Source organism: Tilletiopsis washingtonensis (assembly GCF_003144115.1).
Source record: "Tilletiopsis washingtonensis strain MCA 4186 unplaced genomic scaffold FA09scaffold_16, whole genome shotgun sequence".
NCBI lineage: Eukaryota > Fungi > Basidiomycota > Exobasidiomycetes > Entylomatales > Tilletiopsis > Tilletiopsis washingtonensis.
This window is the reverse complement of record NW_020312013.1, coordinates 65,787-88,269: the sequence shown is the minus strand read 5'-3', so window position 1 is coordinate 88,269 and position 22,483 is coordinate 65,787. Positions and strand designations below refer to the sequence as shown.

The 22,483-nt window shown below is 67.3% G+C and overlaps 9 protein-coding genes across 9 annotated transcripts; 4 read left to right on the top strand and 5 right to left on the bottom strand.

The window, feature by feature from the left end:
• Window positions 1-3: 3 nt before the first annotated feature.
• FA09DRAFT_334811 (NAD(P)-binding protein) lies at window positions 4-1,332 on the bottom strand (the record flags this gene model as incomplete). The annotated part of the gene is made up of 6 exons (XM_025743746.1): window positions 4-50; window positions 106-243; window positions 294-388; window positions 443-660; window positions 713-1,102; window positions 1,192-1,332. The coding sequence occupies 6 exons, from the start codon at window positions 1,330-1,332 to the stop codon at window positions 4-6; spliced, it is 1,029 nt and encodes a 342-aa protein (XP_025596853.1).
• A 1,090-nt stretch (window positions 1,333-2,422) lies between these two features.
• On the top strand, window positions 2,423-3,753 carry FA09DRAFT_361738 (hypothetical protein; the record flags this gene model as incomplete). Its single annotated transcript, XM_025745395.1, has 5 exons — window positions 2,423-2,508; window positions 2,573-2,681; window positions 2,737-2,888; window positions 2,964-3,204; window positions 3,274-3,753. The coding sequence occupies 5 exons, from the start codon at window positions 2,423-2,425 to the stop codon at window positions 3,751-3,753; spliced, it is 1,068 nt and encodes a 355-aa protein (XP_025596852.1).
• A 143-nt stretch (window positions 3,754-3,896) lies between these two features.
• FA09DRAFT_343812 (RuvB-like helicase 2) lies at window positions 3,897-5,907 on the bottom strand. The gene is made up of 7 exons (XM_025744619.1): window positions 5,642-5,907; window positions 5,288-5,481; window positions 4,955-5,155; window positions 4,775-4,898; window positions 4,624-4,718; window positions 4,219-4,573; window positions 3,897-4,165 (listed from the first exon to the last, which is right to left on the bottom strand). The coding sequence occupies exons 1-7, from the start codon at window positions 5,892-5,894 to the stop codon at window positions 3,969-3,971; spliced, it is 1,419 nt and encodes a 472-aa protein (XP_025596851.1). The 5' UTR covers window positions 5,895-5,907; the 3' UTR covers window positions 3,897-3,968.
• Window positions 5,908-6,664: 757 nt separating this feature from the next.
• Window positions 6,665-9,600, top strand: FA09DRAFT_331073 (WD40 repeat-like protein). Its single transcript, XM_025742859.1, has 9 exons — window positions 6,665-6,859; window positions 6,911-7,158; window positions 7,213-7,246; window positions 7,302-7,548; window positions 7,839-7,983; window positions 8,034-8,133; window positions 8,197-8,322; window positions 8,376-9,125; window positions 9,182-9,600. Exons 1-9 carry the CDS (start codon window positions 6,722-6,724, stop codon window positions 9,503-9,505), a joined length of 2,112 nt encoding a protein of 703 aa, XP_025596850.1. The 5' UTR covers window positions 6,665-6,721; the 3' UTR covers window positions 9,506-9,600.
• FA09DRAFT_331072 (homoserine kinase) lies at window positions 9,521-10,872 on the bottom strand. Its single transcript, XM_025742858.1, has 2 exons — window positions 10,148-10,872; window positions 9,521-9,979 (listed from the first exon to the last, which is right to left on the bottom strand). The coding sequence occupies exons 1-2, from the start codon at window positions 10,853-10,855 to the stop codon at window positions 9,626-9,628; spliced, it is 1,062 nt and encodes a 353-aa protein (XP_025596849.1). The 5' UTR covers window positions 10,856-10,872; the 3' UTR covers window positions 9,521-9,625.
• A 218-nt stretch (window positions 10,873-11,090) lies between these two features.
• On the top strand, window positions 11,091-13,718 carry FA09DRAFT_339944 (hypothetical protein; the record flags this gene model as incomplete). Its single annotated transcript, XM_025744268.1, has 1 exon — window positions 11,091-13,718. The coding sequence occupies one exon, from the start codon at window positions 11,091-11,093 to the stop codon at window positions 13,716-13,718; it is 2,628 nt and encodes an 875-aa protein (XP_025596848.1).
• A 68-nt stretch (window positions 13,719-13,786) lies between these two features.
• On the bottom strand, window positions 13,787-14,907 carry FA09DRAFT_77150 (hypothetical protein). The gene has a single exon (XM_025745824.1). It carries the CDS (start codon window positions 14,717-14,719, stop codon window positions 13,916-13,918), a length of 804 nt encoding a protein of 267 aa, XP_025596847.1. The 5' UTR covers window positions 14,720-14,907; the 3' UTR covers window positions 13,787-13,915.
• A 1,703-nt stretch (window positions 14,908-16,610) lies between these two features.
• Window positions 16,611-18,353, top strand: FA09DRAFT_339943 (hypothetical protein; the record flags this gene model as incomplete). The annotated part of the gene is made up of 1 exon (XM_025744267.1): window positions 16,611-18,353. The coding sequence occupies one exon, from the start codon at window positions 16,611-16,613 to the stop codon at window positions 18,351-18,353; it is 1,743 nt and encodes a 580-aa protein (XP_025596846.1).
• A 197-nt stretch (window positions 18,354-18,550) lies between these two features.
• Window positions 18,551-22,254, bottom strand: FA09DRAFT_331070 (putative UBA1-ubiquitin-protein ligase, E1-like enzyme). Its single transcript, XM_025742857.1, has 10 exons — window positions 22,087-22,254; window positions 21,937-22,031; window positions 21,660-21,886; window positions 19,820-21,607; window positions 19,325-19,766; window positions 19,210-19,275; window positions 19,051-19,159; window positions 18,899-18,995; window positions 18,743-18,844; window positions 18,551-18,687 (listed from the first exon to the last, which is right to left on the bottom strand). The coding sequence occupies exons 1-10, from the start codon at window positions 22,146-22,148 to the stop codon at window positions 18,595-18,597; spliced, it is 3,081 nt and encodes a 1,026-aa protein (XP_025596845.1). The 5' UTR covers window positions 22,149-22,254; the 3' UTR covers window positions 18,551-18,594.
• Window positions 22,255-22,483: the final 229 nt, after the last annotated feature.

The following is a 22,483-nucleotide window of genomic DNA, read 5'->3' as shown; positions in this document are numbered from 1 at the left end:
CGTCTAGAGAGGGACGACCATCTTGCCCTTGTTCACGCCGGAGAACAGATCTGTGCAGGCGAGTGTGAGCATGTGTGGCGAGCCCGCCAGTGCAGCGCAACGCACCGACGAGCGCCTGCGGAGTGCCAAGGATGCCGCCCTCGGCGTAGCAGAAGTTGCGCTTCAGCTTGCCCTCGCCGATCCACTTCGCCAGCTGCTGGCGCGCCTCCTCGTAGCGCGACGCGTAGGTGAAGACGATGAAGCCTGCGAGCAGTCAGCAAGGGCAGTATGGGCCATGCGTGGAGCGCACGCACCCTGGATCTTCGCCTCCATGGCGATCAGAGTCTGGTAGTTCCGCAGGCCGGCCGGGGCGCGGTTGTAGTCCGAGATGGCGCCGCAGAGCGCGATGCTGCGAGCGTAGAGTAAGCACATGTCCAGGCTCGTCCCAAGCTGCGCTGCTCACCGGGCATAGCGGCGCAGGCACAGCAGCAGCGCGTCGAGCTGCTCGCCGCCGACATTGTCGAACACGACGTCGACAAATTTGTACTCCTTCTGGCAGCACTTCTTGAGGTCGGCCGAGAACGTCGGCGACTTGTAGTTGAATGCGGCGTCGGCGCCCAGCTCCTCCTTGAGCCAGCGCACCTTGTCGTCGGAGCCGGCCGTGGCGATGACGGTGCAGCCCTGGATGCGAGTCAGCATGCAGCGAATGCGTCGTGCGGAGCGAGACACGCACCTTGAGCTTGGCCAATTGCACAACGACGCTGCCGACCGATCCCGCCGCGCCGGTGACGACGACCACCTCGCCGCCCTTGAGTCCAGCCACGTCGAACAGGCCCCAGTAGCCCGTCATGCCCGAGCTGCCGAGCACGCCGAGGGCGTCGATGAGCTCTGCGCCCTCGCGCTTCGGCAGCTTCTCGACCTGCTTGGCCGGCATGACGGCGTGCGTCTGCCAGCCCGTCGTGGCGCTGACCTCGTCGCCGACCTGGAAGGCAGACGAAGTGCTGGCGACGACGACGCCGAGACCGGCTGCGCGCATTGTCTCGCCGATCTGCACCGGCGGCAGGTAGGAGCGCGCGTCGCGCAGCCAGCCGCGCATGGCCGGGTCGCAGGAGAGATACTTGACCTGCAGCGAGGGCGTCAGCAGGGCGATGCGGACAGCCGCGGCAGAAGCGACTATGCTGCCGTCGCCGCCATCATCGCAAGCACACGCACCTCGATGAGCACCGAGTCGGCGGGCAGCTGCTCGGGCACGGGCACGCGGCGCTGGTCGAACGTGGCGCCGAGCTTGGGGTCGATGGCGCCGTCGTTGGGCGGGCGGTTCGCCAGGAAGATCTGGGTGTTGGTGCGGGCCATGGTGGATGTGTGTGTGAGGTGGGTGGTGGGAAGAGAAGGGAGGACTGCGTCAAAGACGCACTTTATGGTTGGTGCCTTGCCAGCAGCGGTTTGTGGCTGCGCTGCGCCGCTCCGGGCCGCGTCGCTGCCGGCCCGATGGCGGCGCCGGTTGGCAGGCACCCCGCATCCGCGGCTCTTCTCGCGAGTTACTCCGGCTCGCGCCTCGGTGCTGCGCTGCGCTGCTGGGTCAGCGTCCCGTTACGGCCGCAGCGCGGCATCTCGAAGGAAGGGACTCGAGGAGCTTGCTCTTCGATGCTTCCGCGGGAGCTGCAGAAGCTGGCGTCTGTCGTCCGAGCTCATGTGTTGGGCTGCGGCCAGCGAGCAGCTCTGGGGCGCACGGCTCGGCAACGAAAGCGCTCCGAGTGCCGCGCTGAGCAAGCAGTTCCCACCTCACCTGCTGCTGCGAGTCGCCGCCAGCAAAGGCATGTAGTCCACGGCCGCAGCGGCAGCGAGCGCAGCATCACCCGCAGACGGCACGGCGAGCGGAGCAAGGGCGCTGGCGCGCGGCCAGGAACGGCAGGTCGCGTCGACGCGTCAAGCGTGGGAGCACGACAGGGGCGGCGCCGTGTTGCCGTGTTGGGCGTGTTGCTCTGCACGACGAGCTCGGTTTGGCGGCACCTCGCTGCACGCTGACAGCTTGCCGAGGGTGTCGCAGCAGATGAGACGCCGCACATGTGCAGCCCGTGGTGCTTCCTCGGTGCAAGACGCCGAGGCCTGCTCGAGGCAGTCTCGACCGGGGCATGGGCCACGCGCGTGCGCTCGGCAGGGACGCGACGAGCGCGTAAAGTGCTGCTGACCCTTCGCCGGCCGGTCAGCGCCAGCAGGCAGGCCATCGGCGCCTGCTCAGGCCCTTAAGAGCTCGGCAGCCACGGCGCTGCGCTTTGCGAGCCACCACCACCATCCCCTCTGCCGCCAGCTCCACCGCCGCAGCCAGCGCCTCGTCACTGCGCCCCGCCACACACCAATCCTCGCACCACAGCGTCGCCCGTCACCCCTCTCCTTTCTGCCTGCGAGAGGCATGTGCCAGCAGTGCTGGGAAGACGACCACGGCATGCCGCCCACTTATTCTGCCTGGCTGGGCGTCTACGTCGACCCGCTGCACCTCCTCGCCAGTGCCCGCACGCACAATGCCATCAGGTGAGCCTGACTGCTTGCTGCCGCTCGTGATCTGGGCCGGATGCTGAAACTTTCTGAAACGCAGCGACGCACTGCACGTGCTTCGCCTCGTCGCAGTGCGCAGCGGCGCCATGCGCACGCAGCGCCAGGAGCTCAGCGGCATCTTCGCCTTGCCCCTCGAGCTGCTGCAGGAGGTGAGAGGGTCGGGACAACACAGACGCGCAGCTTTGCTGATCCGCTCCCTTTCAGATCGAGTCGCGCCTCTTTGACGTGGCCTACATCGACTTTCACCCGTGCCGCGCCATCCTGGACGACCATGCCGGAACTTCCGTCCCTCCGTGCTCGCGCTGCACGAAGAAGGCGATTGCGCAGCGCAAGACTAAAGCGCCTGTGGACACAAGGTGAGCAATCGTACTGCGGATGCGTGATGTACTGCAGCTCAATCTTCGTCCAACCAGAGCTCATAACTGTTCCAGGGTGCGGCAGTGCGCGCTCTGTAGTGCACGCAAGGCCGAGGGACTGCACGGCATCTCGTCGGAGCTGATCGAGGCTCACTGCGCCGTTGAGCGCTCGGAGTTTGGGATCTTCCACTACTCGGACGACTGTGAAGGCTGCGATGGCTGTGGCTCCACGTGCAGCCGCACTGAGGTCAGAGGATTGATGCGGCTGGCTCATTTCGAGTTCTTGTCTGGCCATAAGGCGAAGCCCGAGTGGAAGGTGCGCATTACTCTGGCTCATAACCCCAGACCCCGCTGAACTGCGCCTGTGCACCCTTTGCGTCACCAGGACATCTCCAAGGCGCTTAGCACCTGGGCCCTCAGCATCGTCTCGACTCCGTACTCGCACTACGACGATGAAACTGAGCCGGACCCACCGTGCCACTTTGGCATTGGCCAGCTCGCCGCGTGGGGCGTCGGCGTAGGACTCAAGCACGGCAAGACGCGATCGCACTCGAGCGAGTTCACTGCTTCGGCCACGGCCGTCTTTGACGTCGAAGTGTCACTCGAGGCGCACCACGCCATTGCTGATGCGTGTGCGGCCATGGCTCGTGGGCTTCGTCTTCCACTCCGCGCAGACCCGCGAGGCAGTGCCGGGCCGTCCAAATTTCCTTTCGTCGAAGACGACCGCGAGACGACCGCGCTGACGTTGGACCTACCCGTCCCGTCGCCTGCCCGCGATGGGAAGGTGCTCTTCAACGGTCCTCCGCCTCCCGTGCGCGCGGCCGTGCACTTTGAGGCAGAGAGAGACCTGTCCATGTACGCCTAATGATCCCCCGAGAGTAGACCCCCTCACCGCCGCCGTTCAGGCTCGCGAGCTCCTTGTGCTGGCACCATGTACTCCCCGCACACATCCATACACGTCCGCACACACGCACCGTCATCTTTTCGCACCGTCGCTCTCGAATGTCAGCCTCTTCTCTCATCCCTTTGCGTTCCTCACGCAGCCCGGCACCTGATGTACAACGCGGTGTCATTGCGCGCTCATGCCGTCGAGACACCCTCCATCGGCGCGGCCGCTGTTTGCGGCGCTGGCGCTGGGAGCGCGTCAAAGTCGCCGTCGCTCATGAACTCGCCAGCGTGCTGCTGCAGGTACTTGACGGACCGCTTTGCGTCGATGAAGAGGCCAAAGACGCGGCGCACGTCGGGCACCTCGACGCGCGCAGACTTGCGCCGGCGGGCTGTGGGTGGAAAGTCAGCGGATGGGCTGCGAGAGCGCAGGCACAGCACGCACCTGCCAGGCTGGACGTGGTGATGAGCTGCTGCGCGTAGCGCAGGCTCGTCTCGACGCCGATGCGCGTGATGACGGACATCGCCTCGTCCTCAATGTCCACGTCCTCCTCCTTTGCGCGGATCGTGAGGATCTCGCGCACCTCGGCCTCGCTGTACGGCTTCGTCTGCACGATCATGGCGCGGTCGAGCAGGTCGATGGGGATGCCGTGCGGGCTCGTGTAGCGCGTGCCGCGCACGCGCGTGAGGCCGCGATTTGACGCCATGATGACGAGCGGCGCCAGCTCCGACTCGAGCGCCCGGTTCAGGAAGGAGAAGCACTCGACGTCGAGCATGTGCACCTCGTCGATGAACAGCACCTGCAGCGGCATGTCAGCGCAGCGGACAGAGCGCACGCCGGACTACTCACACCCGGCACAACCTCCGCCTTGCCCTCCTCGCGCCACTCGCCGACCTTCACGTTGATCTGATCCCGCAGCTCAGGCTTGATCTCACCCGTGTCGCCTAGTGGTCGCGTCAGCGCACAGCTCGGCAGACACGGCACTCCAACTAGCGCTCACCAGCGAAGAGTGCGAGGAAGCCCTGTGTCCGCGAGTTGATGACGTCGATCTCGTGCAGCGAGACAGTGTGCGTCACCTCCTTGCGCCGCTGCAGCTCGCCTTCCGGACATTGCACGAAGCGGGTCTGTGCAGCGCAGGCCGTCAACGCCAGCACTAACCCGCCACCTCTGATGCACTCACGTCGCCGCCCATGGCATCGTACTCGCGCGCCCGCGTGAAGCTGCGGCCGAGCTTCGAGATGCGCCCGCTCGCCTTGTCGATCGCCACGACGTCGCCCGCCGACACCTTCTCGCGATTCAGCGAGTCGATCATCTTTGTGCCGAGATCGTAGATCGTCTCCATGTCCGTCGTCTTGAGCGTGAGCTTGCCCGTCTTGGTCGCCTGGAGCCGTCGTCAGCATCGATTCGAGTGCCGGAGCAGCGCCAGAGCAGTGGATCTGTGTCCCATCGTCTGCAGCTCCGTGCTCGCAGACGCGCCCACGCCCCTCCACAGGACCGGTCACGCTGCACTCACGCCAGTCAGACTCCGATCAACGATGATCTCCACCACCTCGCCCTCGACGACCTCCTTCTCCTCCTTGATGCGCACGCCAATGGCCCGCCGGAACGCCTGCGTGAGCGCCTCCGTCTTGCTCATCTCGAGCGAGAAGACCTCGGACGCGGAGAGCATCACGAACGGCACGTCGGCGCCAAGCGTCTGGGCCATGCCTGGAGCAGCGCGGTCAGCAGCAGCGAGATGGCACTGAGGGAGCGCGAGGGTGTCCCTGTGACGCCAGCGTCGTGCAGCGCTGCGCCAAGCCTTCCGCTTGTTGCAGCCGGCGCTGTGCCTGCTCCTCGCCCGCGCCCCCGCTCACACGCCGCCACTCACCCAGCGCAATGGCCGTCTTGCCCGTGCTCGGCGGGCCGGCAAAGAGCACGGCGCGCCCGCTGATGCGGCCCTCCTGCACCATGCGTGTGATGACGCCGGCGGCGCGGCGCGCGGCCGTCTGGCCCACGAGGCCCTGCGCCGAGGGCCGCGGCACGAGGGCGTCGTCGAGGCCGAGGCCGCGCACGTGCGAGTGGGCGCCGATGCGCTCCAGCGTCTGCACGGTGCTGCTCGTCGGTGCGGTGATGGCAGCCATGGCGGAAGATGTGGACGGGAGAAGCGGAGTGCACGGTGAGAAGGTCGCCGCGGCGCCGCATCCTGCTAGGCCGGTGCGGCAGCGCCGCGCGCGTCACGTGCCGCTGCCTCGCCCCGCTCCCACAGCAGCGTGCCGGACAAGGGGGCCAAAGCACCCCATCATGCCGCATGCTGCCGCCGTGCAACCGGCTCTGAATGCCTCTCTCGCTGCCCAGAGTATACTTAGCCAAGGGCATTGGAGAAGAGAGAGGATAAGAAGGAAGCGCAGCGTGAAGTAGATGGCGCGGCGGGCGAAGGGCAGGGGCCGGTTCGGAGCAGGCAGTCTGATGCCGCCCCCGAAGGGCGGAGAGGGCCTGTTGGTCTCAGCTAAGGCGGCGCCGGCTGGGTTGAGGCGGCGGACCCGGCGGACGATCTCGAGCTCCCTGGCCAGGCTCATCGGAAGTGTGGCCTGGGCGGTCGGCGTCCTCGCCCGCGTCGTGAGGCATGACGGCGCCGCCCCGTGCCGTCCCCAATGCCTGTTCCCAGCGGTTGCGGATGACAGATTACTTTCGTCTCTCTCTTCAGTGCAATTCAGAGGAAAACAAAGCAGACAGCAACGAGTTGACTTGAGCGAAGCGGGCGAGCAAGAGAGAAGGAGGTGCGGCTGTTGTTGCTTGGCTGTGCTGCATGCGCCGCCGCGCGCGCTCGCATCGCCGCGCCGCGGATCTCGCTGCGCGGCGAGGTGTTGCGTGCGCGTTGCGCCCTCACGCGCCGCTTGCTGCCCGACCCTCACCCCGCTCCCTCGTCCACCCACAGTGCAGCAGCGCCTGCCTGCCGCATCCCGCCGCCATGTCCGCGTCCGACACGCGCCGCCGCGCCGAGATCGAGGCCAAGCGCGCCAAGCTCGCCGAGCTCAAGCGGGCGCGCGAGGAGCGCAGCTCGCGCATCGCCGCCGGGCGCGCGGCCGGCAGCGGCCTCGTCTCCGAGGTGCGCCGGCCTGCGCTGCGATGCAGGAGGTAGACGCTGACACGCGCACAGGCCACGACGCCGGCGTCGCGCAAGGACATCGACGACCTCGTCGGCTCGCTCCTCGGGCACCGCGGCGGCAGCAGCGGCGTCAGCAGTCCCAGCCACGCCTCGGCGCCGCTGCCGCTCGACGGCGCCAGCAGCAGCAGCCCGCGGCGCCCGACGGCCGCGGCGACGGACTCGGAGTACGCCGAGAGCGCCGTCGGCGGCAGCTCGGTGCCGGGCATCCGCGTCGAGCGCGGCGATGGCGAGGTGGTCGGGTGAGTCGGCCGGCCAGCTGCGTCCGGCGCTTGTGCTGATGAGAGACGGCATAGCATCGCAAAGTCTGAGCCAGACGAGCCAGCCAAAGTGAGCCAGTTCAGACAGCCTTTGCACAACGGCAGCGTCTGACTGCTGCGTGCAGGAGTACTACACCAAGGAGGTGCAGACAGCTGCGCCCGTCGAGCGCGTCTACTACACCAAGGAGGTGCAGACGACCGCCGTCTCGCCGCCTCTGTTGCCGACGGCGCCTGCAAGCGCGGCGCCTGCATTGCCGACGCTAGATGGGGCAGCAGATGGGAAGCGGGAAGAGGAAAATGAGGACGAGGCAGACAAGTCGATGCGGCAGGAGGAGGAGCAGCTCGAGCGCGAGATCGAAGAGGGCCTGCGTGGTGAGTGCTGCTGGCTGCGACGCGGGAATGGTCTGTGTAGGGGTTGCAGGCAGACAGAAGCAGGCGCGAGCGAGGGGATGAGCGTAGCGGTGTCGAGCGTCGCCGCCGCTGCACCTCTGTGCTGCTGGCGCCCAGGAAAGCTCTGCACAGCGTGTCAGCAGGCGACGTTCAGCGTAGAGCTGTGGGTAGGATGAGGCCAGCGAGCGCACTGCGATGGTATCTCGAGCCGTCGCGCTCTTCTTCGAGGCTGGAGAGTGCCAGCGTCATGCTGATCCCTTATTTCCGCACAGAGCTGAGCATTGCCGAGCTCGGCGCCATCTACTCGGCGCCCGACTTCAGCGACTTTGTCGAGCTCAGCTCCAAGATCGTGGAGCGGGCACTGACGGACTCATACGACTTCATGAAGGACTACAGGGCCGACGGCGTGGCTGTCGAGTGAGTCTAGACGGCTGCAAGTGCAAAGCCCGTGCTCATTCGGCTTCCAGTGATGATGAGGAAGGGCGGCAGGTCAAGCGTGCACGGACCTTCTGGGACGAGAAGCTCTGCCGCGGCCGGAGCTTGACAGATCTCGACTGGTCGACCAAGGTTAGTGGTCTGCATTGCATGGGGGGGGGGGGGGGGGGAGGTATGACTGACACCTTGCTGCAGCACCCTGAGCTTGTCGTGGCGAGCTATAGCCGGGCCGAAAATGGCGCTTCAGACGAGCCGGACGGGCTTGTCCTCGTGTGGAACATGCACCTCGCAGACCGGCCCGAGTTCGTCTTTCACGCTCAGGTGAGAATGCCTCAGATCACAGTGCCTCGCGTGCAGGCTGACGCGAATCGCAGACGGACGTGCTCTCCGTGCTCTTCTCGCCGTTCAACCCGAGTCTCATCATCGGCGGCACGTACAGCGGGCAGATTCTCATCTGGGACACGCGGGCGCGGTCCTTGCCCGTGCTCAAGACGCCTCTGTCCGCAACGGGCCACACACATCCCGTCTACTCGCTGCAGATGGCCGGCACGCAGAACGCGCACAACCTCGTCAGCGCCTCGACCGACGGGCTTGTGTGCAGCTGGACGCTCGACATGCTGGCGCGCCCGCAGGATGCGCTCGAGCTCGTCAATGTGCACCACAACAAGACGGACGAGGTGGCTGTTGTGTGCATGGGCTTCCCGGACCAGGAGACGATCAACTTCTGCGTCGGCACGGAGGAAGGCCACATCTACGCCGCGAACCGCTTTGCGCGTGCCGGCGCCCAGGCTGGCCTCGATGCGCACGAGGTGTATCGCTCGCATGAGGCGCCCGTCACGAGCATCCACTTCCACCCACTCGCCGGGCCCGTCGACTTCAGCGACCTGTTTCTGAGCACGAGCATGGACTGGACCACACGGCTGTGGCGCGTCAAGGGCGGCGTCGCGGGCGCGTCGGGGCGGCCATCGAGCTCCGCCAGCGGCAGCCTTCGGCCACTGCACACTTGCGAGGAGGCGACGGACTACGTGTACGACGCCCGCTGGCACCCGCTGCACCCAGCTCTGTTCGCACAGGTCGACGGCTCAGGGCACCTGGATTTGTTCAACCTCAACGTCGATGCCGAGGTGCGTAGCCGCCGCGGTAGAGGCCTGTCTGTGGCCTTGCTGACCGACCTCTTCAGCGACCTGTCATCTCGACGGCCGTCGGCTCGGGCCAGCCGCTCAACAAGGTGGCATGGGACCGGCGCGAGGGCCGGCGCGTCGCGACTGGCGGCGCCGACGGCAGGCTGTACGTTTTTGACATTGGCGCGCTCGCCGTGCCGCGCGAGGACGAATGGCTGGCGTTGCGCAAGACAATCGGCCACCTGCTCGTCGCTAGCGGCCAGGACCTGTCGATCAGCGGCGCCGCCGTGAATGCGGCCACTGCGGGAAGCGATGGTGCCGGACTCTCCGCCGCGCGAGACCTCGAATGGCAGAGCCAGCGCACGGCTGCCGCGGCTCGCTAGGCACCGCGCTGGCTGCTCTTGCCTCTTGCCTTATCCGTGCTGCATCCTCAACCCCATTGTATTCTACCGAGTCACATTACACCTCCCTCGCGCCTTCTGCTTATGCTTTTGGTGGTGCCTCTACGGCAGGTGGCCCTCGGAGACCTGTGCGCCGTCCTGCGTGACGTGCAGGAACTCGGCGGCGCACTTGATGCCGTCCTTCTTGAACTCCTCGACGATCGTGTCGGCAATGCGCCGCTCGTCGTCGGTGGCGAGCGCGAGAATCGTGGGGCCGGCGCCCGAGAGGCAGATGCCCAGCAGGCCGGCGTGCGTCGAGGGCGTGACGGAGGCGAGGATGCGCGGCAGGCCCGGGATCAGGTGCTTGCGGTACGGCTGGTGCACGCGGTCCTGCATTGCCTGGAAGATGAGGCCGGCATCCGGCGGCGAACGCGCCAGCGCGGTCGTCAGCACCGCGAGGCGCTGCAGGTTGAAGATCTGTAGCGGAGAGGTCAGTGCTGGAAGCACGGCAAGGTGGAAGGAGCTAGACTGGCGCGGGACGTGTGCTGCGGCTCGAGGCTCATACAACAGAGGTACAGGACGCAACTACTCTCCACGTCACATCTCGCACTCTTCCTGACCCAGATGTTCCTCCACGCTACTCACCAGGTCGGCCTTCGAGTAGGTGTCTGGCAGCGCGTCGCGCGCCTTTGCCGTGCTGACCTCGAACTCGGGGATGATGGCAATGACCTTGATCTCCTTGGCCCAGCCAAAGCGGATGTAGTGGCCGATGCCCTCCGGCGGCGCAGGCGGGTGCGGGCCCCACGTCTCGCCGGCGTCTGGCGGGTACTCGGGCAGCACCTCGGAGAGCGGCACGTCCTTCTTGGCCGCCGCCTCGGCGGGCAGGTCGAGCAGGTACGAGCCGACGAAGCCGCCGACGAGCGCGGCGGTGACGTTGTCGGGGTGGCGCTCGATCATGAGGGCGTGGTCGAGCAGGCGCGACGTCGAGAGCTTCAGCTGGCCGAGCTCGTTGCCGAGCAGGATGCCGGCAATGACGGCGGCGCCGGAGCTGCCCAGGCCGCGGCCGAAGGGCACCTCGTTGTGCACATCGATCTCCACGCCGGCGGGAAAGGCGCTGATGCCGTTGGCGCGCAGCACGTAGAGGGCGCAGCGCGTCGTCAGGTTCTTGTAGGCGTCGAGCGGCGCCTCGGCGGCGCCGGTGCCCGTGTAGGCGAGGCGCGGGTGCGGCGCGCCGCCGGGCGTGACGGTGACGCGCAGCGTGAGGTAGAGGGAGAGCGAGAGGCCGACGACGTCGAAGCCGGGCCCGATGTTGGACGAGGTGCACGGCACGCGGATGCTGAACTGGCGCGACATGCTGGGCAGGGTGGTGGAGGCGACGAGGGAAGGCCGGGAAGGCGGCCGCTTCGGGGTGACTCGCTGGGGCCTCGCCCTCGGCCGCGGCACATCTGTGTGGCTGCGCTCCCACGCGCCCCGGCGGCGCACGTCGGCCGAGGCGCGCCGCAACGCCCACGGCGCGCCAGGAAGATCCGGCCGGCCAGCGACGCTCTCGACCCCATCACCCTCACCTGCCGCACACCCTCTTGCCGCCATGCCGGGGCCCGCGCCCACGGCAGGCCAGCTGCTGTTGCACAGCGTGCGCTCGCTGCGCCCGCGCCCCGCGCACGCCTGGCTGGCCCGCGGCGCCGCGCCGCCCGCACGCGCGCGCCATGCCGCCTCGCTCGCCGCGCCCTGGCCCAGCGCAGCGGCCACGTGCGGCTCGCCGATGCGCCGCATCAGCACGGCGCAGGAGAGCAGCGCACCGAACATGGAGCTCGACCCGGCCGGCGTCGACGAGAGCATGTTCGAGGCGCCCACGGACGAGTACCTCGTCGCCCAGCCCCGCAGCGGCACAACATCGGCCACAGCCACGGGACCCGAGGCGCTGCTGCTCGACCTGCTCGCACAGGGCGACGCCGACGCGGCCACGCAGACACTGCGCCGCCTCGTCTCGCTCGGCACGCCGGTGCGGCCGCATGCGCGCTTCGCCGCCGGCGCTCTCCACGCCGCTGCACATCCTGCGACCGCCGACGAGCGTGACGTGCTGCGCTGGCTCGCACTCACGGCATGCGAGGACGAGGCTGTGCCGCTCATGGCTTCGACGCTGCGTGCTCTCCAGGCGCGTGCTAGCTGCTCCGTCGTCACGCATGCTCGCGCGCTCGAGCTCGTCATTCGTGCCGGCTTCCTGCACAGCAACGCCAACCCGCAGATCGCAAGTCTGCTCGCCTTCACGCTGCGCTACACCGGCGACAGCAGCGGCAGCGGCGGCGTGGGATGGGGCCACCTCTGGCGCAAGATCTCGGCGGCATATGCTCAGAGCGTCAGCGCTGTCGAGCAGGCCTCGGAGCGTCGGCCGCTGGAGAAGCTATTCAACAGCGCCGTGCGGGCGCTCGCGCTGGCCGGCCGGCTGGAAGCGGCATACGCCTGGGCCGGCCTGGCGACTTCTGGTGCGCCGCCAGAGGGCGCCAAGCTCAGCTCTATCACCGTCAAGATGCTCATGGAGCAGCTGCAGGCGGGCTCGGTGCAGGACGTTGAGGCCGTCTCAGGCTTCGACCCGCAAGCCGCAGCACAGTCCTTCGCCGCACGCCTTGCAACGTGCAACATGCCCAAGCTCGCCAAGATTGCTGCCGCGCAGCTCACGCCGGCCCAGCTGGAGCCGCCGTCGATAGAGAGCAGCGTGGACTTCCAGATCGTCGGCCACCTCCTGGCTGGCCATAGCACGCAGGCGTGCGAAGCGCTCAAGGAGCGTCTTGCTGCCCCTGCGCCATACGGGCGCATCGACACCCACGCGCACCTGCCGAGCGCTTCCATCCTCGCGCGCCTCGTCTGGGGCGCGGAGCCGCTCGGAACCGAGCAAGCTGCGTCGCTACGAGAGGCACTGTCTGCTGCCCGCGCCGGGCGAGGCCTGTGGGAGACGGCCGAGCTGCACGCCGCCGTCTCGCGCGAGGACTACGCCGAGGCCCATGCAGTCTGGGCGCGCTCTTTCTCGGACACGCCGGCGCTCAGCACTTCGTTCCGACAGCTCTCCGTCGAGAACACAGCCATCTCTGCGCACACGGACGCTGCGGCACACCGTCTGTGGCCGAGCAAGACGGCTGTGAAGATCATGCTGCACGCATGCGCACAGCTGCCATTCCGGCTGCCGCGCAGGCACTCGTCGGCGCGGAAGAATTGGCTCCATTCGCGCACCGAGTCGATGTATACCCGCTGGCTCGCGGCCACTTTCGACTCGCCGCAAGAGCACCACGTCGCCTCGTCAGCCACCATTAGCGAACCATCCGGAAGCACCGCAGCAGGGGCGGAAGACGGCGAATGGTGGAACTCGCTGCTGAGTTGGAGTCAAGGCGGCAAGACGCAGTCTGGCGCGGCGGACCCGCAGTCACTTGGCGGGCAACGAGCCGACCAGGTGGTGCCGGCTCACTCGATGCACTTCGAGGTCTTCCTCGAGGCCGCGCTCGCCCTCTTGCCGCAGCGCGAGCACCTGCGCGTCGTGCTGCGCTTCATGGGCGATATGCGCAAGCGTGCCGTGGAGCCGTCGGTGCGCGTGCACAACAGACTGCTCAAGTGCGTCGCCATGGCGCACGGCTGGGCGCAGAGCGAGAAGCGCGCACGCGCCATGGGTATGGATGGTAGCCTGCCCTCGCTGCCCGGTGCCACGCTCACCAGCTACTCGATGCTGCTCGACGCTCTCATGCGCGCACGCAGCAGCCCCGAGAACCTCGAGGGTGCTCGCATCGTGCGGCGCTGGCTGCTCGACGCGGCCCTCAAGAATTCGCAGCAGCGCGACGAGGCGAACCTGGGCACCTCATGGGCCTTTGACCATCGCGAGATGCAGGGCCTGCTCGATCGCGCCGATGCCGAGGCTACCGGCAACGCCGATGCCAGCTGGCGCCTGCGTCTTATCGACAGATGGACGGCGCGGCAGGACTTCTCGCTCAGCGACGTGCGCGAGAACCGGCCGGCCTGCCGCGCCCTTGTGCTGCTCGCCGCCGAGGATGCCCGTCGTGGCAAGGTGGCGCTGGCGCATCATCGCCGCGCGGCGTCTGAGGCGGCTGGTGCCGACGGAGCGAGCGTCACTGCCGCTCGTGAGCTATCAACGACGCGCATGGACCTGGCGGCAGCCAAGCGGCGCCGACATGCCAAGGAGCATCGGGCGAGGAGACGTGCGAGCGTTCAATAAGAGTGCTTCTCACCTGGACAATGAGCATGCATGGACGTGCCCTGATGCGCCTGCAAGGGCAGCACTGAAGCCTGACTGAGGAGAAAGGCTTCTTATGGGCATGAAGAGAGGGCAGACTTGCCGGTACCGCAGACAACACGCAGTGCTTGCTTCGAGCTTGCCAAGACGAGAGCGCCTGGCACATGATTGAGGCAGGATCATGTCGCCGTCGGAGGCGACAGGCGGCGATGCCGTCGGAAGGAACGGCCAGACCCTGAGCATCCCTGGCTTGCCTTGGCAACATGCTGCACCGTCGGTCTACTGCTTGCGCGGGCGCGCCGACGGACGACAGCAAGTGCGATGAAGCATAGGCGAAGGCCGAGCACAGAGACCTTGGAAGCACCTGGCATGGCCAGCCGCCAGCATCGCAGATGCCGCAGATGCAGCAGCCGTGTCGGCGCACGGCGACGCTCGCATGAGAGGCGAGCAAAGACGGTGGTGACTCGGCAGATTGTGTCGGCTTCTGCTGCGCATCTTTGCTTGCCGCGGCTGTTGACTGAGAAGGCACGCATGCTGGCGGTGCTGGCGTGCAGGACGCAAAGGCAGACCGACGGGCCGTACTGTCCATACCGGCTGCAGGAGCGCAGCGCCGACGGCACGGCTGGGCACGCGCGTCGTCGGCAGGCGCCGGAGGCAAGTGCTGTCACATTATGCTGCACAAGAAAGGCAGCTTCGCAACGGCTGAGCAGCTTGCAGGCGACACCGTACTCCGGACAAACACACACGCCGATCCGCCCGTCGGATGGGCAGAGAGCGGCTCGGAGTCCGGCACGTCGTCTTGATAGAGAGGCTGGTGCGCGCCGCGGCGGCGCGATGGCTGCGGGGCGCCTGCGTGGATCTGGAGGACAGGCCGGACATCGGATGAGGCAGCCGTTGCCCACATCTCGCAAGCGCTCTTCTTCTTGATGCATCTGATGCAGACACACATGGCCATCAGGTGCGCAGCCGGCGCACTGGCGCATGCCGGCCAGCCGCTGGCCCTGGCGCGCAACGGCCGGGACGCCGGCGGACGCGCCGAGCCTCCGACGGTGGAGCGCGAAGGTGGGCACCTGAGCAGACGTCGCAGCATGCGCTGATATTGTGCAAATCCACCTGAAGCACAGAGTTGCTCTGGAGACCCTCCTTCCATGAAGCCAGTCCGCCAGCTCAAGGGCGTTCCTGTCGCGCCTTGCTCGCGCGCTGCGAACCCAACGCCCCGCGTGCGCACTCGATGCGAGAGCTTCGGCGACGCCCATCGAATGTGAGCACGGCGAGCCGCTGCTACTGGCCTTGCCGCGCTTCGTTTGACTTGGGAGCAAGAGAGTGACAGCATGCTCCATCCGAAGGCTGCAGGCCAGGGACATCGAGAGACAGTCCCTCAGCCAGCTCACCTCTCCTGCGCTGCTGCACCGGTGCCTTTCTCTGCGTCCGCGGACGCACTGGGGATGGCGGGCCCGGCTCCGGCGCAGGCTATCAAGTGACCCAGTGCGGTGGCTCGCTCATGCGTGCGCGCCGGAGGCAAGAAGGCGGGCAGGCCGCGCGCCGGACGCCGCTCAACGGGCGCCTGTGCGAGCGCGTGCCAGCCGCCGGAGCGGCGGAGTGGACGTGCGCGCAGCGCTGGAGTCCGAGACGAGCGCCGAAGGACGCCCTTCTGCCCGCCGGTGCAGCATGTGCGCAGCCTGTTGGCGTCGAGGAGCTGCGGCGGCGGCTTGCAACGGCGCGCCTGCAGCGCCGGGGAGCGCGAGGGCGCGCGTGAGGCGCATACGCGTGAGAGCGGCGCGGTAGCAGCGCAGAGGCGATCTGAGACGCGCCGCCGCCGCGCGCAGCAGCGCCGCCCAAGGTCCCTTCCCGCACCCAACGGCCTCGCCAGCCGCTCGAGCACGGCGCTGGTCCGACACAGGCTGCAGCAGGCAGCACGCACGCAGAGCGACGCATCGCTTCGATCGGTCCGCCGAGTCGAGTCGGCTCTCGAATGCGACGGGCCCGGCGCTGGGCATCGCGCCGCGCACGCTCGGGCACGCACGGCTCGGCGAGCGCCACGCCGCCCGAGAAAGCGGCCAGCGACGCAGCTGCCGGCGCCGAGGCGGGTCGGCGCAACGCACCTTGCTGCTGAATGCTGCCCGTGGACGGCGAGGGACTTGCCGAAGCGCTGCAGCACTGTGGCCAGCATGCAGCAGCAACGGCGTGCGCATCATCGCGAGAGAAGGCCGGCCGCCGCGCTGCCGCAGCACGCACGCCGACGGCAGCCCTTCGCAGCCCGCTGCGGCGCTCGCCGAGCTGGCAGTTGCGGCGCACGTCAAGCTGCAGCGGATACTGCTCGTATCCACAGCGCCGCAACACAGCTGCCAACACCACGCCCGCCAGCGCCTTGGCGGCCCTGCCGCTTCGAGCCGGGCGCGGCACCGCAGCAGCGAGGGCACACCGCGTCCCTGACGCCCGGCCAGACCCTCTCGCTCGGGTCGCTCGTTGCGCTACCGGCTGACCCAGGATGTGTGCATCGGAGGAACAGGGCCAAGCGCAGCCCAAGTGGCCGAGCGGCGCCTACCTGCCGCCAGCATGTGGGCCACTTGACGAGTAGAGTTTCTCTCTCGCTGCCCCTTCGTCTGCTCGGCTGCCTGCCGCCTCATAAGGCGCCCTCGGCAATCCAGCGTGCTCCGCGCCCGCTCCTCCTCCCCACCACCCGTTCCTCTCCCTCGGCAGCCCTTGCTGTGCCGTCGCGCCGTCCCTCTCGACTCTCCTTTCCTCTACTCCTTCTTCGGCCCAGGCGGCTAACTCTTTGCTCCCGCGCACACGCATTTACACACTCCTTTTCTCTCTCTTCCACGTCGCACAGCCCCGGCGGTTCGCGACGTTCCATCTCTTATCCCACAAGCCATGCGCTTCTTCCGGATTGGCATCGTCGGCCTCGCCGCCGTCGGCGTATCGACGGCGGCGCCGGTGGTGATGGAGGCGAGCGCCGCAGTGCCACCAGCACACATGACGCTCTCCTCTGCCCTGCATCTTCGCGACCTGTACGGCTTCCTCGCCAACGCAGCACTGGCGGCACCAGCGAGCTTCGCCGCTAAGCCGTGCAAGGGCAAGAAGTGCCCGCCGGCCAAGAAGCCCGCTCCGCCGCCACCTGCACCGCCAGCCTGCACTCCCGCACCGGCACCCGCGACGACGTTCGGCAAGAACTGCCCGCCACCCGGCACGCCCAACGACGGCATGTACCGTCCCGGCTGCCAAGGCTACGGGCGACGAGACGTGCGCGCCCGCGCAGAGCTCGCTGATCTGGCCATGATGAGCGCAGAGGCTGGCTCGGCAGGCGCTAAGTGCCCGCCGGCAGGCACACCAAACGACGGCGTGTATCGGCCAGGATGCCCCGGCTTCGGCCTGGCAGAGAGCGCCGCCTTTGCCCTGACCACCGCATCGCAGAAGGCACGCTGCCCAGCACCAGGAACGCCCAACGACGGCATCTACCGGCCAGGATGCGCGGGCTATGGACGCCGGCGCGATGTGCAGGACAGCGAGACAGACAGCGAGGACGACAGCGCGCTCAGCGATGCCGCGCCAGAGGACGACTCGCCGGACAGTGCCGGCAACATCTTCCTCGCCGCCACGTCTGGCCTGGCCGCACCGACAGGCACGGACGCCTCGGCCGGCTCGCCGGCTGACGCGCTGAACCTCTCGGCTCCGCTCCGCTCCATGCTCTCGAAGATCGCCGACCTCCTGGACCAAGTGACGTCGATCCAGACGACCGGTCTGCTCGGCGGCACCAACTCGACGACATCCTCCTTCCCGGCCAAGCAATTGCTGTCCAGCGCTTCTTCTGACGAGGAGGAGAGCTCGGATACCGAGGACAGCTCGGATGCCGACGCCTCGCTGGTCGCCGACACGGACGCACCTGTCGACGCAGACGCGCCCGCAGATGCCGATTCCGACAGCTCGACATCGGTGATCAAGACGACCAAGTCCTCGAAGAGCGCCTCGCCCGAGCTGCCGCCGAAGGCCGCCTGGTCGCAAACAACCGTGATCAGCACAGTCAAGCAGGGCGCGGCACCGTCTGACTCAAGCGAGGCAGACACTAGCGACAGCGACAGCGACGGCTCAAGTAGCGGCGTCTCGGATGCGGTGAACGCAGCAACGGCGCTCTCGCAGTCCGACCGCCGCCGCTCCGTCGCCGCCTCGACTTCAAGCCAGGACAGGCACGCACGCGGCCTCGACGCCACGGCTGCAGTACGCTCCGGCACGGCACACAACGAGTGGCTCTCGCTGTGGGCCAAGGTCCAGAACGCACACTCCGCCTCCGAGGCAGCGTCGCACGCCCGTGCTCTTCTGCGCCGCCAGCTGAGCGGTGACGACGCATCGAGCGACGCAGCAGTCGCCAGCAGCGGCGACGGCAGCGCAGACAGCGACAGCAGCAGCAGCACCAGCAGCAGCAGCAGCAGCGACGCAGCAGGATCCAGCGACGGTCTCGGCTTGACCGGCGACTCGAGCAGCGCAGACACCCCTCCGGCCGGCAGTATCTGGGAGGCATACGCCACCGAGGACCCTGCGGTGTTCGAGACGCTCGGCCGCGCATTCCTGACCGCCGTCGCAAACATTGCGGCTCAGGGCTCCGTCGACTCGTCCGAGTGAACGGTCCTGCCCCTGCTTCTCTCCTGCTCATCAAAGCCTGCGCTGCTCCTGCATGGAGACGCCGCCGCGCGCGCTCAGCGCGCATGCGCCCTCCAAAATCTGCCCTGCTCGTCGTGGTCGTCACCCAAAGCTGTGCCTAAGCCTGCCTAACTACCTAGTACCTAGTCGCGATAATACACAGTCCAATCCTGCTCGCGCTCTCTGTGACGCATCAATTGTACAGGGGCGCTCTAGACGTTCCTCACGGCTTGACCTCGACGCGCACGTACGGCACCTCGACGTCCTCGCCGTCGACGTCGTCGCACATGACCTCGAAGATCAGGTACTTGGCGTGCTGCGCGGGATGTATCAGCGCGTGTTCGAGATGGTGCAGCACCGAGCACACTCACAGCAGGCACCGGCTTCTTGCTGACACTCTCGACAAGCTCGCTCATCTTCATCTTCAGGCGCTCCTCGCGCTTCTTGGCGGGCATGAAGCCCGAGTAGAGCATCTGTCAGGGAGTCAGCTAGCTGTCTGCAGACAGATTCGTCGAGCCGGCACGCACCGAGACACCCGAGGACAGCATCGTGATCTCGAGGCCGTGCTCGTTCTGGAACGTGTCGAGGAAGCCCTGCAGCGTCGGATTGCCCGGCACATCGAAGCTGTGCGCTGTGTGTTAGCACGGCTCTGCGTGGCATCGTCACACGTGGTACACACCGAGACCACAGCGTCCACTCGACCTCGCCCTTCGGGCTCTTGTACTTGAACTTGGGCGCAGCGATCGGCTCCGAGAAGGCCATGAAGGGCAGCGCGATGTTCACAAATGCTGCAGGTGGTGTCAGTCACGGCGCTCTCCACGCATGTGAGCACACTCACAGTTCTTGTACTGCTCAATGTCGTCCTTGCCATCGATGATCTTGTACAGCTCAAGGCAGACAAGACCTGGCGACGTGTCAGCACGCAGGCTTCATCAGTCCTCCTCTGCACTCACCCGTGGCCATAGCCGTCGTCGTGGCGATCGCGGGAATGATCTTGCCCGCGATGCCCTTCGTCTTGTGCCGATCCGCGATTGGGATGCCGTAGTTGACGGCACGCAGGTTCGACGCGGCGGTGATGTAGTCGATGTGGTGGTTCGAGTCGTCGTCCTTCTCAAAGTCGACGGGGTTGAGGCGGAAGCCGGCGAGGCTCGACGGCGCCGGCAGGCTGGCGGCGATCTCCGTCAGGTCCGCATCGTCATCGCCGGCGGATGCGGCAGGCGCGGCGGCCGCCTCGGCCTCGGTCGTCTGGATCTTGACGTTCGACTTGGGCACGAACTCGGGCACCACGATTGATGAGAGCACCTTGTGGAAGTAGGCCGGGTCCGTCGAGCCCTTGAGGCCGTAGTTGAAGGCGCGCAGGTTGGAGGCCGAGATGATGTACTCCATGTGCAGCGGCTGCAGAATCGAGGGTCAGCATACGAAGGCACACCCCATCCACTGCGACTCACATCGTTGGGGTCAAAGGTGATCGGCTTGGGCGCACGCTTCGGGCCCGACCAGAAGGGCTGGCCGCTCGACGTGACGGCGTCGGCGGGCAGCGAGAAGAGCAGCTGCCGGATGACGTTGTTGTAGCTCTCCTCGAACTTGTTGCGCGCCCACGCCACGCACGCCTCGAACTGCAGCGGGCGGTTGTCGACGAGCAGGTCGCGGATCTGCTCGAGCTGCTCGCGCTGGCTGCCGCCGCTCTTGAGCGTCGTCTCGACGTAGTCGGGCTGCGTCAGGTACTGGTTCACGTTCTCGACGGGCTTGACAAAGTACTCGTCGAGCTGCTCGCGGCCCCACTGGATCGTGTGCTCGATGGCGTTGGGGAAATTCTTGAGCGTGCACACGGGGATCGACTTCTCCGGCGGGTCCTGCGACGACGAGTACGACTCGGTGAGGTGCGGCAGCACCACCTGCGTGTTGGCCTTGGTGCCCAGCGTGCCCGACTCGAGCAGCGCCTTCTGGTAGTACACACAGCGGCGGTCCATGTACTGGCGCGCCTGCACGTTGTCCAGCGCGTTCGTCACGCCCGTCAGCGACTCGAAGAAGGCGTCGCCGTACACGTCCTCCGTCTCGGGGCCGACGCGGTTCTGGTGGCTGTGGATCTTGCCCTTCAGGTCCGCGTTCATCTCGGCGACGGCGGCGGCCGCAGTGTCGGCCTTGAAGTTCCCGACGTCCTTGGGCCGGAAGAGGAACTGCCGGTTGAGGTTCGACTTCTCAATCGTGTCCATGTCCGTGACGTGGATCGCGCCCTCAGGGCCCGAGCCAAGGCCCATCATGCTCCAGTTCTTGAGCATCTCGCAGCCGATGGCGCCCGAGCCCACGAGGAACTGGCGCACGTTGGCCAGCTTGGCCTGGAACGCCTTGCCGAGCACAGCAATCTGCCCGTCGTAGCGCGTGCCCTGCGGCGCGAACTCCGACTCGGGCAGCGACGGCACCTCTGACGGCAACGACTCGAGCGAGTCGACGTAAAGGTGCTGCACGAGCGGGTGGAACTTGCCGGAGCACGACTTGAGCGCCTCCTGCGCCACGAAGCCGCCGATGAAGGCAACCATGGGCGAGAGGTCGCCCGTGGCCTGGAACGCCAGCTCGCGCACGATCTTGTCGAGCAGGTCCGAGCCGTCGCCGCTGGCCTTGTGGATCTCCTGCGCAAGCGCCACGACGGCGTCGGCGTCGGCAGCGTTTCTTGGGCGCGGCAGGCGCCCCTCACGCTGCCAGAAGGCAGAGAGTGCCTGCCAGCCGGCGTGCAGCGACGCGGGCCGGTCGAACTTGGCAAAGTCCGAGATGAGGTGCTCCGGCGCAGCGAGGCTCTCCTTCAGCGGCTTGAAGTCGATGACCTTGGGCGCCTTGACCTGCGTGAAGATGCCGCCGCGCTTGTACTCGCCCAGCGACGAGGTATCGCCGATCGTGAAGGTGTAGGGGCCCTTGACGGCGACCTTGCGCGGCTCGCAGCCGTTCAGAGCGTCCATGCCCTGCACCTCGCTGAACGTGACCAGGTCGCCGTCCTCCAGGCCGTGGCGCGTCTCGTCCAGCGTGGTCACCATGCCCTCGCTATCCGCCGACACCGACACGATCATGCCCGACAGCGGCTGTTCGCCCGTCGGGTCCGTGCAGACGAATTTGGGCCCAAAGTCGGTGAAGACGTTGCCGAAGAAGCCGCGCACGTCGGCGGAGATGAAGTGCGTCGCGGTGGCGTGGGTGAGTGCGTTGAGCTCAAGCTGGCGCTGCAGCGGCTCGTTTGTCACGACCACAGCCTGTGCAGACAGTCAGCAGCGGTTCGGCAGATTGCTGCCAAGCTATACTCACCTGAAAGCGCGCCAGCACGTCCTTGCTCAGCTCAGCCTCCTCCAGCACGCGCACCGGCACGTAGCTGTTCAGCTCGGCTAGCCGCGGCGCAGTGGCCTCGGCGCGGCTGAGGCCCTTGCCCGCGTCTTCGGGGCGCAGGAAGAACTGCGTGCCGAGATCCTCGATCGCCATCGGGTTCGGATCGTACAGCGTCACGGACTTGACACCGGCAAGACAGATGTTCTTGGCTGCAGCAAAGGGTTAGCAGCGGCACGCGCCTCCACCGAGGCCCACGCACCGATCTCAACTCCGAGGCCGCGCAGGCCGACGATGAGGATGTTCGACACGGCCATGCGCTTCATGGCATCGTGGCCGAGCACGTACAGCTGTCGGCTGCAGTAGGAGTGTCAGCAGCTGGCCTGCAGCAGTGCCGGCGCCTGCTGCGCACCTGTACAGGCCCTCGTCGATGCCGGCCGACGTCTCGTCGACGTCCATCGCCTTGACGGACATGGCGGGCGGGGGAGGCGCGCTCAGCTGGAGCAAGGGCTGCGATGTGGCGGTGAGGCGTGCGTGTAGTGATACGGCAGCGAGTGTGTGTGCAGCCGCAAGATGTGAGGTGGCTGGAGATACGGTGGTGGGAGGCGAGGGTGCTGCCGAGAGTGACGCGCGGCCGAATCGTGCGCACGGCCGTAGCAGCATGGCTGTGTGGAGCACGGGCGCGCACGTGACACGGCGCTGCCCGCTGGCTGCGAAGCTTCGAGGCGGCGGCGGCACCCGCACGGCCGTGCGCCGCGACAAGGCTCCCGGCCGGCTATCGCTCCACCCTCGATCCCCACACACAACAT

What these genes read in the sequence shown, in the direction of transcription:
- FA09DRAFT_343812 (XM_025744619.1), bottom strand. Translation starts at nt 5,894, where the DNA reads ATGGCTGCCATCACCGCACCGACGAGCAGCACCGTGCAGACGCTGGAG. An exon ending in CAAGACGGCCATTGCGCTGG is followed by an intron (nt 5,482 to 5,641) that starts GTGAGTGGCGGC and finishes GCGCTGCTCCAG; the next exon opens with GCATGGCCCAGACGCTTGGC. An exon ending in AGGCGGAGGTTGTGCCGGGT is followed by an intron (nt 4,574 to 4,623) that starts GTGAGTAGTCCG and finishes ATGCCGCTGCAG; the next exon opens with GTGCTGTTCATCGACGAGGT.
- FA09DRAFT_331073 (XM_025742859.1), top strand. Translation starts at nt 6,722, where the DNA reads ATGTCCGCGTCCGACACGCGCCGCCGCGCCGAGATCGAGGCCAAGCGC. An exon ending in GGCGATGGCGAGGTGGTCGG is followed by an intron (nt 7,159 to 7,212) that starts GTGAGTCGGCCG and finishes GAGACGGCATAG; the next exon opens with CATCGCAAAGTCTGAGCCAG. An exon ending in ACCTCAACGTCGATGCCGAG is followed by an intron (nt 9,126 to 9,181) that starts GTGCGTAGCCGC and finishes CGACCTCTTCAG; the next exon opens with CGACCTGTCATCTCGACGGC.
- FA09DRAFT_331072 (XM_025742858.1), bottom strand. Translation starts at nt 10,855, where the DNA reads ATGTCGCGCCAGTTCAGCATCCGCGTGCCGTGCACCTCGTCCAACATC. An exon ending in CCTACTCGAAGGCCGACCTG is followed by an intron (nt 9,980 to 10,147) that starts GTGAGTAGCGTG and finishes TCTCCGCTACAG; the next exon opens with ATCTTCAACCTGCAGCGCCT.
- FA09DRAFT_77150 (XM_025745824.1), bottom strand. Translation starts at nt 14,719, where the DNA reads ATGCGCCAGTGCGCCGGCTGCGCACCTGATGGCCATGTGTGTCTGCAT.
- FA09DRAFT_331070 (XM_025742857.1), bottom strand. Translation starts at nt 22,148, where the DNA reads ATGTCCGTCAAGGCGATGGACGTCGACGAGACGTCGGCCGGCATCGAC. An exon ending in CGGCCTCGGAGTTGAGATCG is followed by an intron (nt 21,887 to 21,936) that starts GTGCGTGGGCCT and finishes CCTTTGCTGCAG; the next exon opens with CCAAGAACATCTGTCTTGCC. An exon ending in GACGACGGCTATGGCCACGG is followed by an intron (nt 19,276 to 19,324) that starts GTGAGTGCAGAG and finishes ACACGTCGCCAG; the next exon opens with GTCTTGTCTGCCTTGAGCTG.